The sequence below is a fragment of the Peromyscus eremicus genome, chromosome 22, assembly GCF_949786415.1.
Source record: "Peromyscus eremicus chromosome 22, PerEre_H2_v1, whole genome shotgun sequence".
Taxonomy (NCBI): Eukaryota; Metazoa; Chordata; class Mammalia; order Rodentia; family Cricetidae; genus Peromyscus; species Peromyscus eremicus.
In genome coordinates, this window is record NC_081437.1 from 4,137,433 (window position 1) to 4,149,520 (window position 12,088).

General features: G+C 39.2%; 1 protein-coding gene across 1 annotated transcript in view; it reads left to right on the forward strand.

Annotated features, from left to right (window-relative positions):
• Nucleotides 1-573: 573 nt before the first annotated feature.
• Nucleotides 574-12,088, forward strand: part of LOC131897734 (neurexin-1-beta) — a 391,182-nt gene continuing 379,667 nt past the window's right edge. Inside the window, exon 1 of the mRNA XM_059248724.1 lies at nt 574-661. Coding sequence (XP_059104707.1) covers nt 574-661 — 88 coding nt within the window. The remainder of the gene's footprint in view (nt 662-12,088) is intronic.

Genomic DNA, 12,088 nt, shown 5'->3' on the forward strand with positions numbered 1-12,088 from the left:
TTACTTTTAATTGCCTGTTCAGTTTTACTTGATTGTGAGGAAAAAAATGGAGTTGTTCTCTGTGCAGTTTTAGTTCCCAGATCCACAATTGTTAAGAGCTTAAATACTACCCACTGCAAGAGTTCACATATCTTTAGAGTGAGAAAGCAGATGGGAGATCCTACTGAGTTTTACTGTAGTGGTTATGAGTTTTGTATATGTGCGTATGTGTCTTGTGTATGTGTTAGTGTCTGTGTGTGTTCTTACAAAGAATCAGAGCATTACCTAGAAAAATACACACCAACATAATGATGTGCAAATTGTGAAATTATCACCCATGTACATTTTCTCATGTACATTTTTCAAAACTTACTTAACTTTATAATCGTAATTAAATATTGCTCCCAAAACAGTGGAGAACAATGGCGTTTAAAATTATTCTCAGACAGTATAATCAGCCACTTCAGCATTATCACGTCAAATTGGAGGAAAAATGAGGCTGAGTGGGCTTTAATTATAGCTTACAGTTTGACTGGAACCAGGCTACAACCTGTGGGGACATTACCGCAGCATACTCTGACCCTTGCTGACGTCATGATCCCGATGAAGCACACTCTGGCAGAGCAGCCTTCTCCCTCACAGTTGCGCCTCAGCACTGCTGAGCACTCTGCCTTTGAACACAGTGAGTGCATCTTAAGATCTAGGTGCAGAACAGCATTGGTTTCAATGCACGCATAATTGCAGGGGTTGACTTTCTCCCAGCTGAAGGATTAGGACTTTTATGGCTTTATGACTGATGAAAGGTGACCAGCCTCCCTAACGGTAGTTGTGGTTAGGTGCTTCTGACTTAAGCTGCAAAGGAAAGGGAAAGATGGGGCGGGGGGTTCTAGAAATTTTGAAGATTTATTTTCATGTTTTAAACAGTAGGAAGCCCTTCTTTCCTCCCCATGCAAAAAGAGTCTGTGTGGGAAATCCATGAAATGTAGCTTATCTTGCTGAAGCAGGGGAGGTTTTTCAGAATCTATCATTTCCTAGCATTTCTCAGGATTCAGGTAAGAGGAAGGCTGGCTTGTGACATCAAAGATGAAGATCTCCAGATAAAGGCTCCCCTAGAAGCAGAATCCACTTGTTCTGAAGTTTTCCTCTTCAGCATGGAAAATACAATTCGTTTTCTCTTTGGGGTTCTGAGATATTCAGGAGTGAATGAACATTTGTATGTAAATTATATTCATTAGATTACATTGTGTATCATCAGATTGACAAATTCCCTATGACTAGTGCTAATCTGCTACTACACGAATGATTTCGAACACAGCCTCACACGATGTTGTCAGGTCAAGTGCTGGGCTGAGAGTCTATCTGCCAAGCATAAAGAAAACATACAGGTAAAATTAAGGAACCATGCAACCTTTGTCTACCATGTTCTCATTCTCATCCTTCCTCTTTCCTGGGAAAATTCTCAATCTTTCTTGAAGGTATCGAACATGCCTGCAATCCCAATGTCTTTCATAAAAATAGCCAGTACTAATCATTGGCCCTTCAAGTTCCTGGGGTGGCTATTTTTGGAGTGAGATATATACATGACCTCAGCTGAATTGTTGCCTTATGAGCTCTCTTGACTTACATAGCCAGCTGTTGCTTTTCCTAGATTTCTCTGGAAACTCACAGCAGATCACAGCTGCCCCATCACCACTTGTCAAAGGGGCTGAAACTTCCTGGTACCCACAAGCTTCAGAACCATAGTGTCTAGGACAGGAAGACGTCTTAAGAAGCATTTGGCTTGCCCGTCCTTCTGTGTTTTCTTATTTGTAATTCTCAAAAAAATAGAACATTGTTAATGTATAAACATTCCTTGTAGGTACTTACTTGAAGGGAGAATATCAGTGTCATTGAAAGGAGCAATCTTAGTGGTTTACCTGTAAAAGATTAAGGTGATAAGTGGGAAAACAGAAGTCAGCTGAATAGAAGGCCAAAATCACAGGATATAGTTAATTACCAACCTAGTGATCATTAATAAAGTCTAGAGCATTAATTCTTGTTATATTGGAATTTATCCTGCAATTTCCTAGCTCAATTCAAATTGCACTTCATCAAAAATTTCTACCCAAATCATTCTATAGAAATCTTGCTTTCCTAATTTATTTTTATCCCAGTCATTTACCCTTATATAATGTCACCTTATGGCACAAGTAAGATGGCTCAGCAGGTAAAGGCTCTTGCTGCCAAGCCTGCAGTCCTGAATTTGATCTCCTGGCCCCACATACTAGAGTGAAAGCACCATCTCCTCCAGGTTGCCCTCTAACCTCAATCTGTATGTCATGACATGAACAAATACACACACACACACACACACACACACACACACACACACACACACACGTCATGAAAGGAAAAGAGAATTGTTATGTTATACTTGCTCTATCTCATATAACATCAAATTCCCCAGCTGTCTGTGTGTTAGCCTTTGTGTTCCTAATGTGTGTCCCTCAGGGGGCCTGGAGCTCCAGTGATGCTGCCTGGCTCGCTCTAACAAGCTGCCTCTGTGCTTGTAATTCACAGAGAAGCACCAGCTCTAAAAATGTTTAAGCAAGAAATAAAGAATGGGTTTCCTGTTTGCTTACCTTGACTTCTTTTTTGCTTGTTGGTCAATGAGATAGCTGTGCTTGCAGGAGATTAGATTTGCTAGCCACGGGGATACATGGAAATCATTTACTAGTAACTGTGGAGGATCGATCAGAAATATTCCAAAGGGCAGTGTAAAACCGTACCCCCCCCAAAAAAAAATCATACTTCATTTTTATCATGTGTGTGGGGTGGGGGACCCAAAGATGTGAATTTGGGAAGTACTCGATAGAATAATCTGAACTTCTCCAGAGAACAATAAAGAGCATTAAAATTGCAAGCACTTTAAAAAATGTCCATATGGAGAATTGAAATCCTGTTGTTATGACCAGGTGCAAAATCTGTGAAATATCCCATAATTAAAAGACAGTGGCAAACAGCAGGCACCTGTCTCACAGACCCACGTCAAGTGTCGGCACTGGCTTCTGGCTTTGTCCCAACTTCACAGTGTGGCTGCCCCTAGACCCTGCATGTTTTTGTTCAGGTGCCGATAGCATAATGCTTTACTACAAGTAATAGAAGCCCATCAAGATTCTGAGTCTATGTCTATTCTGATGTTTCCTGTGTGGCAGGAATGTGTTTCAGGGGAAACCTCTGAATTCAGCTAGACAGGCAAAGGATAAGCTTGTTAATAGGCTTGCCCAGAGGAAAATTTCTTAAGAAAATTAAATTTCACAAATGGACATTTTGGGTCAAATTCACATAATTGTCTGTCTACTAATATGGTGATTAATAAAAGTAGTGAAGAATTGTCACAGCGTTGTCTCTCCTCCTCTCTTAGTAGACGTGCAGGTGGTGACCTGTGTTCAGTTGTGTCTGCCTTCATTCTCCTCACACCCTGTTCCTATCTTAGCCTTTCTCCGAAAAATGATTATGACTTGATTCTTCAATGCTGTCACAGTTCTCCAAGTGTCTAGATAAATATTATTTATATTTATGCTTGTGTAAGTTTACACATATTTATTTAGACACTTTGAGTGCCTTTGAATATTCTGCCTATCAGAAACTACAGATAACTAGAAAGGCAAGCCAAAAGCTTCAAGTAATTTTTCTACATTAGAGTTGAAATAATTGGGAAAGACATTCCAGCATTCTAAAAGAACAGCCCTGCCCCCACCTTTCATATATTACCACTATGCATTGATCACTGTGATTTAAGAGTATTGCTCATTGTATCATAGCAGTGAACGTGATTTCAGGGTCATCTGGAGTTGATAGTTTCAATGAGACAGATTGAGTTGTTAATTGTTAGTGTGACTATGAGTTAATGGATTACAGACCCGTGTTAATTATATTAGTGGTTATACAAAAAATAATTTTAGGTCCTGTAGTACTTTCTATTCCCGTCTCTTTTCTTGGCTTCCTCATTGTGTTAAATATACTTAAACTTTGCAGTAAATATGAATGTACAGCAGAAAGAATTATCACCTGCACTTAAACACCTGCGTACACCCGCACGTGTCAACACAGCATCCTGGAAACTGCCTGCTACTTCAGTAAAGCAATTCCTAGTCTCTCATCTCCAGGGTTAACCCACTCTTTACTTCTTTGCCTAGAGGTGAGTTGTTCACCTACTTGGACTTTCTGTAAAAGAGTAGTTTTATCCGTGTCTTTTGTGTCTTTCTTTTGTTTGCGGTTTTGCATTTGTGAAATTCAGACACAGTCCTGTGGGGAGCTGGAGTCTGTATTTTAAAATTGCTTCGTAGGAAGTTTTTGTGGTACTGGGATATAACGAAAATTTGGGGGATGCTAGGCCAGCGCTCTACCTCTCAACTGTATCACTTTGTATAATGTTTTCTAGATAGACCAACATTTCTTTCCCTAAGCTTTTCTCTGATGGAAATATGTGGAGCCCTTCTTATAGTTTCATATTATTATTTAAAGTCCTGTATGTTCTTATGGATTTGTCCTGGTTGATATTGACACACGTTTTTATTGGATATCAGACAGGACTAGAATGAGGAATTCAGTGATATGGGACATGTCTACCATGGCATTTTTAGTAGGTACTATTAAACCATTGCCCAGAATGGTTGCAGAAATGTACATTCCCATTGTATTTTAGCTACATTGTCATTATAAGTCTTTGTGTTAGTTTGATGGTCATTTATTGTTTTTCTGAAAATCCTTTTAAATTTTGTGGTGTGTCTGCTAGGTTCCAACATGATTTCTTTCCCTTAGAATCTTGGATGACAGAAAAAGACAAACTTGCTGATTCCTCTTGTGTATGAAAATAAAGAACATTGGAGATACATACTTTTATATTTCAATATATAGACACAAATATTCCTGTGGAAAGTACTCTTTACTTTTATGATTTGAAGAGAGAGGCAAGGGAAAGAGAAACAGATGAAGGAGTATGAGGGAAGGCTTTGGATATCTTTTTCTTTCACTTTTTTTTTTCAAGACAGGGTTTCTCTGTGTAGCTTTGGTGCCTGTCCTGGATCTCACTCTGTAGCCCAGGCTGGCCTCAAACTCACAGAGATCCACCTGAGTCTGCCTCCCGAGTGCTGGGATTAAAATCGTGTGCCACCACTGCCCGGTGGCTTTTGATATCTCTTACACTCCAAAACCATCATTATACTTTGTTTGGCCCTTTTTCACAATTAAAGTTTTTTTTTAAGTTAAAAAATGAATTTTGAGTACTGAAAATAGTTTTGCATTCAATGTTTTCACCATTACGTCTCCTCCCAACATTTCTAGTTATTTGTTAGCAATATCCTTAGTGGCATCATAACCTCTGCCTACTTTAGCAATGAGTGGAGGCCACAACTGGCTGGAATGATCACCCTCGGACTGCAGTTGTACAACATGCTGTCTTTACTCTTGATTTCATGGGGATTTAGAGCCTTTAGGGAATCAAAACTTATTATCCATAAATAGAATCCTGTCTGTCCCAGCCTGTATTTCTAAACATTGTCTCTAAACATTCAGTCTTCTATGACACATGAGTGGCATCTTTTGTTTGTTTATTTGAGATGTTCTGTTACATTGAGAATAACGGAACTCCTTGGGACTTGATTAGGCATTCTTTGAAATGAGTTTGGTTGCTGAGGATGAATAAGTCAAGTTGACACTCATGACACTTTACTAAGCATGTGTCATATAATGTCCTGCATAACAGAAGGGTCGATGGTACTGCTTGCTTTACTTTGTGTCTCCCATGTTAAAATAGTAAGGCCAGTTTTAATATATGCATGTTTATGTAGAGGTTTGAATGGTCATGCAACCTTCACCATTACCTAGGAAGATAAAAAACTTATATTCACCAATTGAAGAGTACTATATTTTTTCTAAGTTGTTAATTTAAGAATATTGAAGAACAATGGTAAAAAATTTCTCCCAATACCTTATCTTTCACATGATAATGGCAACCTTACATTCAGGTCCACTATGTTCTGTTAATATTGTCTTTACATTTCTTCTTCTTTTCAATCAGTTGATTCTGAAAATATAAATAACTCTAAGAGTGCTTATATACATATGTATATATTTTTTAATGGGGCTGTGGATATCCAATTTATAGTTTGTACATTGGTTTGTTATCCAGTAATTTTACTGGTGCTTACTGCAAATTTAATTTTTGAAGTAATAGTAAATGACATTTCAGTTTGTCAATTATTCTATAATGAGTACCTTGAGGGCAGATATGTTGCATTTTTATACATTTGACTGGGAAGAACTATTTTGCTGTCTCACTCCAAATAAAGAAAAAATTATCTCCAGAGAGCGAAGGATGCCATGCTCAAACTGAGCAGCCCTGGGCACGGGGATTGTTGCTTTTGTGAAGTCTCACTGGGGTTGAGTATATTAATTGGTTATCTTTTATTCCTGTACAATGTTGCAGTTTGAAGTATTCTTTTTGGAAGGTGAACTATTCTAAGTGGCCAAATCAAAGAGGGAACGATGGACAGTTTTAATTAAGTGATCCACTAGCAGCCTAGGCTGTGTTAAAGTACTGCTGTGGTACATCCCAACAGCAGGAGTGGAGAAAGATGCTCTTGCCTGCCTTTTCTGTGTCTTCTCTGCTCCAGAGACCAGGAGATGAACCCAGGGGCATCAAACTGTGTGGTAACTACACTTAGTGGACACACACTAATGAAATGACCTTGAAATATCAATATATCATTTCTACATATTAAATATTTATTAAGTATTTGTTTTGATTGAAGTGGAAAACATTTGGCATCTTCTATGTGTAAGGAGTTTTCATGGTATTTGGGGGGATGTGACAGTTTTGGAAAGAGCAGTGTGGATGGCAGCAGAAATACCATGACAGAGGTCTACTGATCCATGACTCACAGAAAGTGGATGATACTCATGGATTGTTCATCCCTGGAGTCAAAGTATCATAACTGGCTAAAGAAACTGAATGACTTAATCTGAGTTAGCTACACTGTGGGTGAACGGGATTGGGAAGGAAATCTGGCCGAGAGATTGGCACACCTGTATGTCTTCAGATTTCAGACTCTCTGGAGAACCTCTTCATTTGCTCTGAAGTGGGGTCCAGAATGCTGCATTTTCCTAGTCCCAGTTAACGCTGACCTCTACCAGGCAGACCACACTTGTGCATCAAGGAGACAGACCAGAAATAGGAAACTATAAATACAAAAGTAGCACCATCCTCAAAACATGAAATTCCAAACAACTAAAGCTCTTTGCTGCTAGGGATCTGCCACCGTATGATAGGAAACCGACTGCTGTTCACTGGCCGGACCTGATAGATACTTTCTTTAGAGTTCTCTTATTTGAAGGTTATTAAGGGAAACTCAGTTTTATGCTTTCCTTGAAGTGGGACACGGAATGAGATAGTTCATATTCATATTCAAAGTTATATCTAACACTGGATGTAAGGTACTATTCTTCCATAGTAATACTAATTTGAAATCAAACCGGAATTGAATCACCAGTGAGAAACAGGACGTTGCAATGGGAGCAGAAAGTTTACCATGCTATCAGGTAAGATGCCAGTCATAGGGGCCTGGAGAGATGGCTCAATGGTTAAGAGCACTTGTTCTTACAGAGGGCCTGGGTTCAACTCCCAGCAACAGTGTGGTAGCTCACAACCATCCATAACTCCAGTCCCAGGGGAACTAATTAAAAATATGAAAACAAAGAGCAGACATGGAATTTTCATCTGTGGCCTACATATATCTTACAAGGATGAGAAAAGTTTGTCATTATAAGCACAGTTAAATCATATGAAGTGTTTAGGAATGAAATTAAGGAAGAGTCTACCACCCATCTTCTCCCTCAGCTTTGACTTCCATCATTTCTTTGGGCTATAATATAATTGTGGGCCTGGAGACTGCAGTATATTAAAACAGTTTATATACTAAGTCTATTATCTATTTAAAATGAGACTAAATGGTAGATACTCCTACTAATCAACTATTTAAAAACATGCTTGGGGACATATCAATACAAACAATGGCCAGAGAGGTCACAGTGTATGGGAGTCAATATTTGATAGAACAACATTATTTCCATGAAGATGAATGTCTGAGCTCCAAACTGACTTTCAAGATACAAGGGCAAATTTTAATATAAAATCTTCATAATGCTAATACATTATAAAGATGTTTGGATTACCTCTCTATTAGCACATATCTATCATTTAGTGTTTTCATGGTCGTATATTATTTAGCTGCAACCCTAAGACCCAGGCCTGCCCATTCTAAGGAGTATAACATATTCCACAGTCCATTTTAACTGTGTGCATGTTTGGAAAAGTCTGTTCAGAAGACACGAACTTGTGAAATTTGAATTTACTCCCATAGTCTCTCAGGACAGTACAGGAGTGTGATCTTGAAGGGGATTTGGGGGGACGATAATTTAAATGAGCACAATTAGTAATTATTTCTAGGGAGGCAGCTGGCAAAGGTCTCACAGTGGCATCACAGGAAGCGAGAAAATTAGTCTAGACTATGTCGGCTGGGAGTGTGTCACCTCTCTGTCTTTCCCAGCTGACAGTCTGACCTGATTTTGTGCAAGATTTGACATGTGTCTAGCATGGTGGCTGCTGTAAGAAACCAAGCCAGAAAACAATACACAGGAGAACCTGCCACTGCTCTAGATTTATCATACGCAGGTGGAAAGAATTTTTTTTTTTTTTTTTTTTTTTAACAAACCACACTAGGGTTACATGTGAACTTGCTTTTAGACTCACTGAAGGTGTCTTTTTGTTGTGGTTATGGTTGTTGTTTTTGAGACAGTGTTTCTGTGTAGCCCTGGCTGTCCTGGAATTCGCTCTGTAGATTAGGCTGGGCTCAAACTCAGAGATCTGCCTGCCTCTGCCTCCCTGGTGCTGTCATTTTTGTCCACCATCTTGATTCCCAAGTGCAGGAGATTAAGACCCCCACAAGTAGAAACAGAAGCACCACTAGGAGCCAGAATCCCTTCTTCTTTCCTTTCTTCCGTTCTTCCTTTCTTCTGTTCTTCCTTCCTTTTTTCCTTCCTTCCTACCTTCCTTCCTTCCTTCCTTCCTTCCTTCCTTCCTTCTTTCTTTGTTTTTATTTTTGTTTTGGTTTTTCGAGACAGGGTTTCTCTGTGTAGTTTTGGAGCCTTTCCTGGAACTCACTCTGTAGACCAGGCTGGCCTCGAACTCACAGAGATCCTGCCTCCCAAGTGCTGGGATTAAAAGCATGCACCACTGCCACCCAGCTTTGGAATCCCTTATTTCTTAAGTGTCTCAGGAAAAATATTAAAACATAGATTAATGTTTTGGTATCTTTTAAGTTGGTTCCTTAAGAATCCCCTGCTCTATGTTCTGCTGTTGAAAGCTTGGATGATAACTGCAGTTAGAATAGCCAGTCTATTCTTAATTAGCTGTATAGAATGTAAAATCAATTTCATTTAGTAAAAACAATCCATGATTGGAAAAGAACCTTGCATCAAAAGTTAAAAATTTTGAATAAATGTTCTTATTTTCATTTAATGTTTTTATAGAAGATGTGTTCTTTTAATTAGGCCCTCAAATTACAGCTTATCTTTAGCGGGCAACTTCTCTCATCTGACACTTCATGCTGTTCCACAGTTATAGCTCACTAAAACCTTCAAGATGAGCATACAGTGCACATTTTATAGCTGTGGAATACAAGGCTGGGGGAAACCACACAACCTTCTAAAGATCATACTGCTGGAGGAGTCGAGAGGTCGGATCTGTCTCACGACCTTCCACTCTCTCTAGAGTTCTGCAAGGTGCCTCACCATGAGTATAACAGACACAGGCATGCAAGCTGAAACAAGCCAGACACAGAAAAGTTCTGCGAGACGTCATTGTCTGTGGAATATAACCGAGTACAATGCATAAAGTCAGAGGGAAAACTGGAGTTACCAAGGACAGAAAGCAGAGGGGAAATGAGGGGAAGGTCCAAAGTAGACATGGCATAGCTTTAATAAGTCCAGGAGTGGAGTATACAGCAGGATGACAGTGATGGTGTTTCCTGTGTGCCAGAAATTCCCTTAGTAGGTTTCAGGTGCTGTCACTGGACATATAGAAAAGGTAGCTATGTGAAGAGGCTCGTGTGCTTGGCTCAAGTAATAATTCACTCTATATCTGTATATAAAAATAGCATGTCAGGCACATTAAGTATATAAGATTTTTTAATGAATGCCGCCTTAAATATCAGAACTCCATAACTGAAATCATTACACATCAGTTTTAGAGGGAACATTCTCCAACCCATAACCTGGAATGTATTCTCTTCTGACTTGCTTGGCTTTTCCAGACATATGGGTCTAAATCCAGAGAAAGGGTAAGAGGAATCACTGAAAATCATCAGTGAATCTAATGAAACAGTTTTAATCAAGTCATTATGGAAATGAATGCTTGGTGTTTTTACACAGACATAGTTTTAGTTTATCCAGCCTAGCACAAATTACAATGAAAAATGAAATTGTTTAGGACTCAATCAGAGTATGAAGGTGTGACTTTTACAAAGACCCACAATTGGCAAGTCGATCTATTACCACTTCATTTGCCATGAGTGATTGGAGATGGCCGTGAGTCAGTCCAAGTCCAGTCTGCTGTTATCTGAACTCTCCCCACTTAGTATCTAATTATGTTTTCTTTTTTGTCTTTAGGAATAATCACATGTAGGAGACCGCACACTCAGGCAAGGTGTGAGACTGTTTCTGATTCTTGTAGAGCTGACAAATTATATGATCATGACAAATCAGGAACCAAGTAGCAGGGAAATTGCATATATTAGAGGAGAGAGTACCTCAATGTTTTCATATATACATTTTTAATATACAGCTTCAGTATAATTGTGTGTCCTTCAAGAAAGTGCAGGGAAATGACTCAGTAGGTAAGGGGCTTGTTAAATTGCCATACAAGTGTGAGGATGTTAGTTTGGATCCCAAGAACCTACATCTGTAATCCAGTTCCCTTGTGAGGACATGGAGTGGATCCAGACTACTCCTCAGAAGCTAATGGGTTACTTATAGCCTGGCAGGTAGCATGAGAAAACAAAACAAGCAGACAAAAAAGCCAAACAAACAACAGCAACAAGTGGAGGCCCTGTCCCAAACAAGGCAGAACATGAGGGGCTAACTCATGAGACTGTGTTCTGACTTCGACATGTGTGCCATGGCACAGAGTACCCACATTGAAGAACACATACACACAACACACATTGTATACACACACACACACACACACACACACACACACACACACACACATACACACACACACACACACATTCACTCAAGAACAATAAAAAATAAGAGGACTCATTTTTTTTTTAACTGACATCCATATAAAGTGACTCACATCCACCTGTGACTCCAGTTCCAAGGGACCTAATACCCTCTCTGTACTTCTCAGGTACCTGCACTCACAATGGACACACAGACATATACATAGATACATAATTCAACATAAAATAGGTCTTTAAAAAACAAGGAAACTGCACATGTATTTATTAGGAACACATCTGATAACATGTATAATGTTGAGAACAATCAAAAGACACTTTAGCCATTGATCTTTACTTCTGTTTGGTACCCCATCTCCTCCAACACTTCTGCATTCTCATTGTGCTAAAAAAATGTCAGCTTGAGGAGTTAGAAACCGAAGTCTTTTTCTGTTTTAGCTGCAGTGTGGAGGACCGCACAAGGAGTGCATCAGTCCTGAATTTCTGCTAATATAATCAGTGACTTGATTTGTATTAAAAAATGTAAATGTTTCTTTGAAATCGGACTTGGCCTTTGAGAGGGAAAAGGTACTAGTACTGAGAAATCTGCATTGACAGAACAAATCCTACTTGCAAAGCAGAAACTGATGTTGTTGGCTTGAGTAGATCTCTAGTCGGCTGTGAAATTCATAATCTTTTATCCATAAAATAGTTTCTCCTCTGAATGACAAAATTATCTCCGAGTTGGGCACTTGCCAGATCAAAAGACAAAAGACTCAGCGCACACACCTAAGCAATAGCATCAGGATGAATTTGAAAGGGATGGTCACGGATACTGGCTTTCT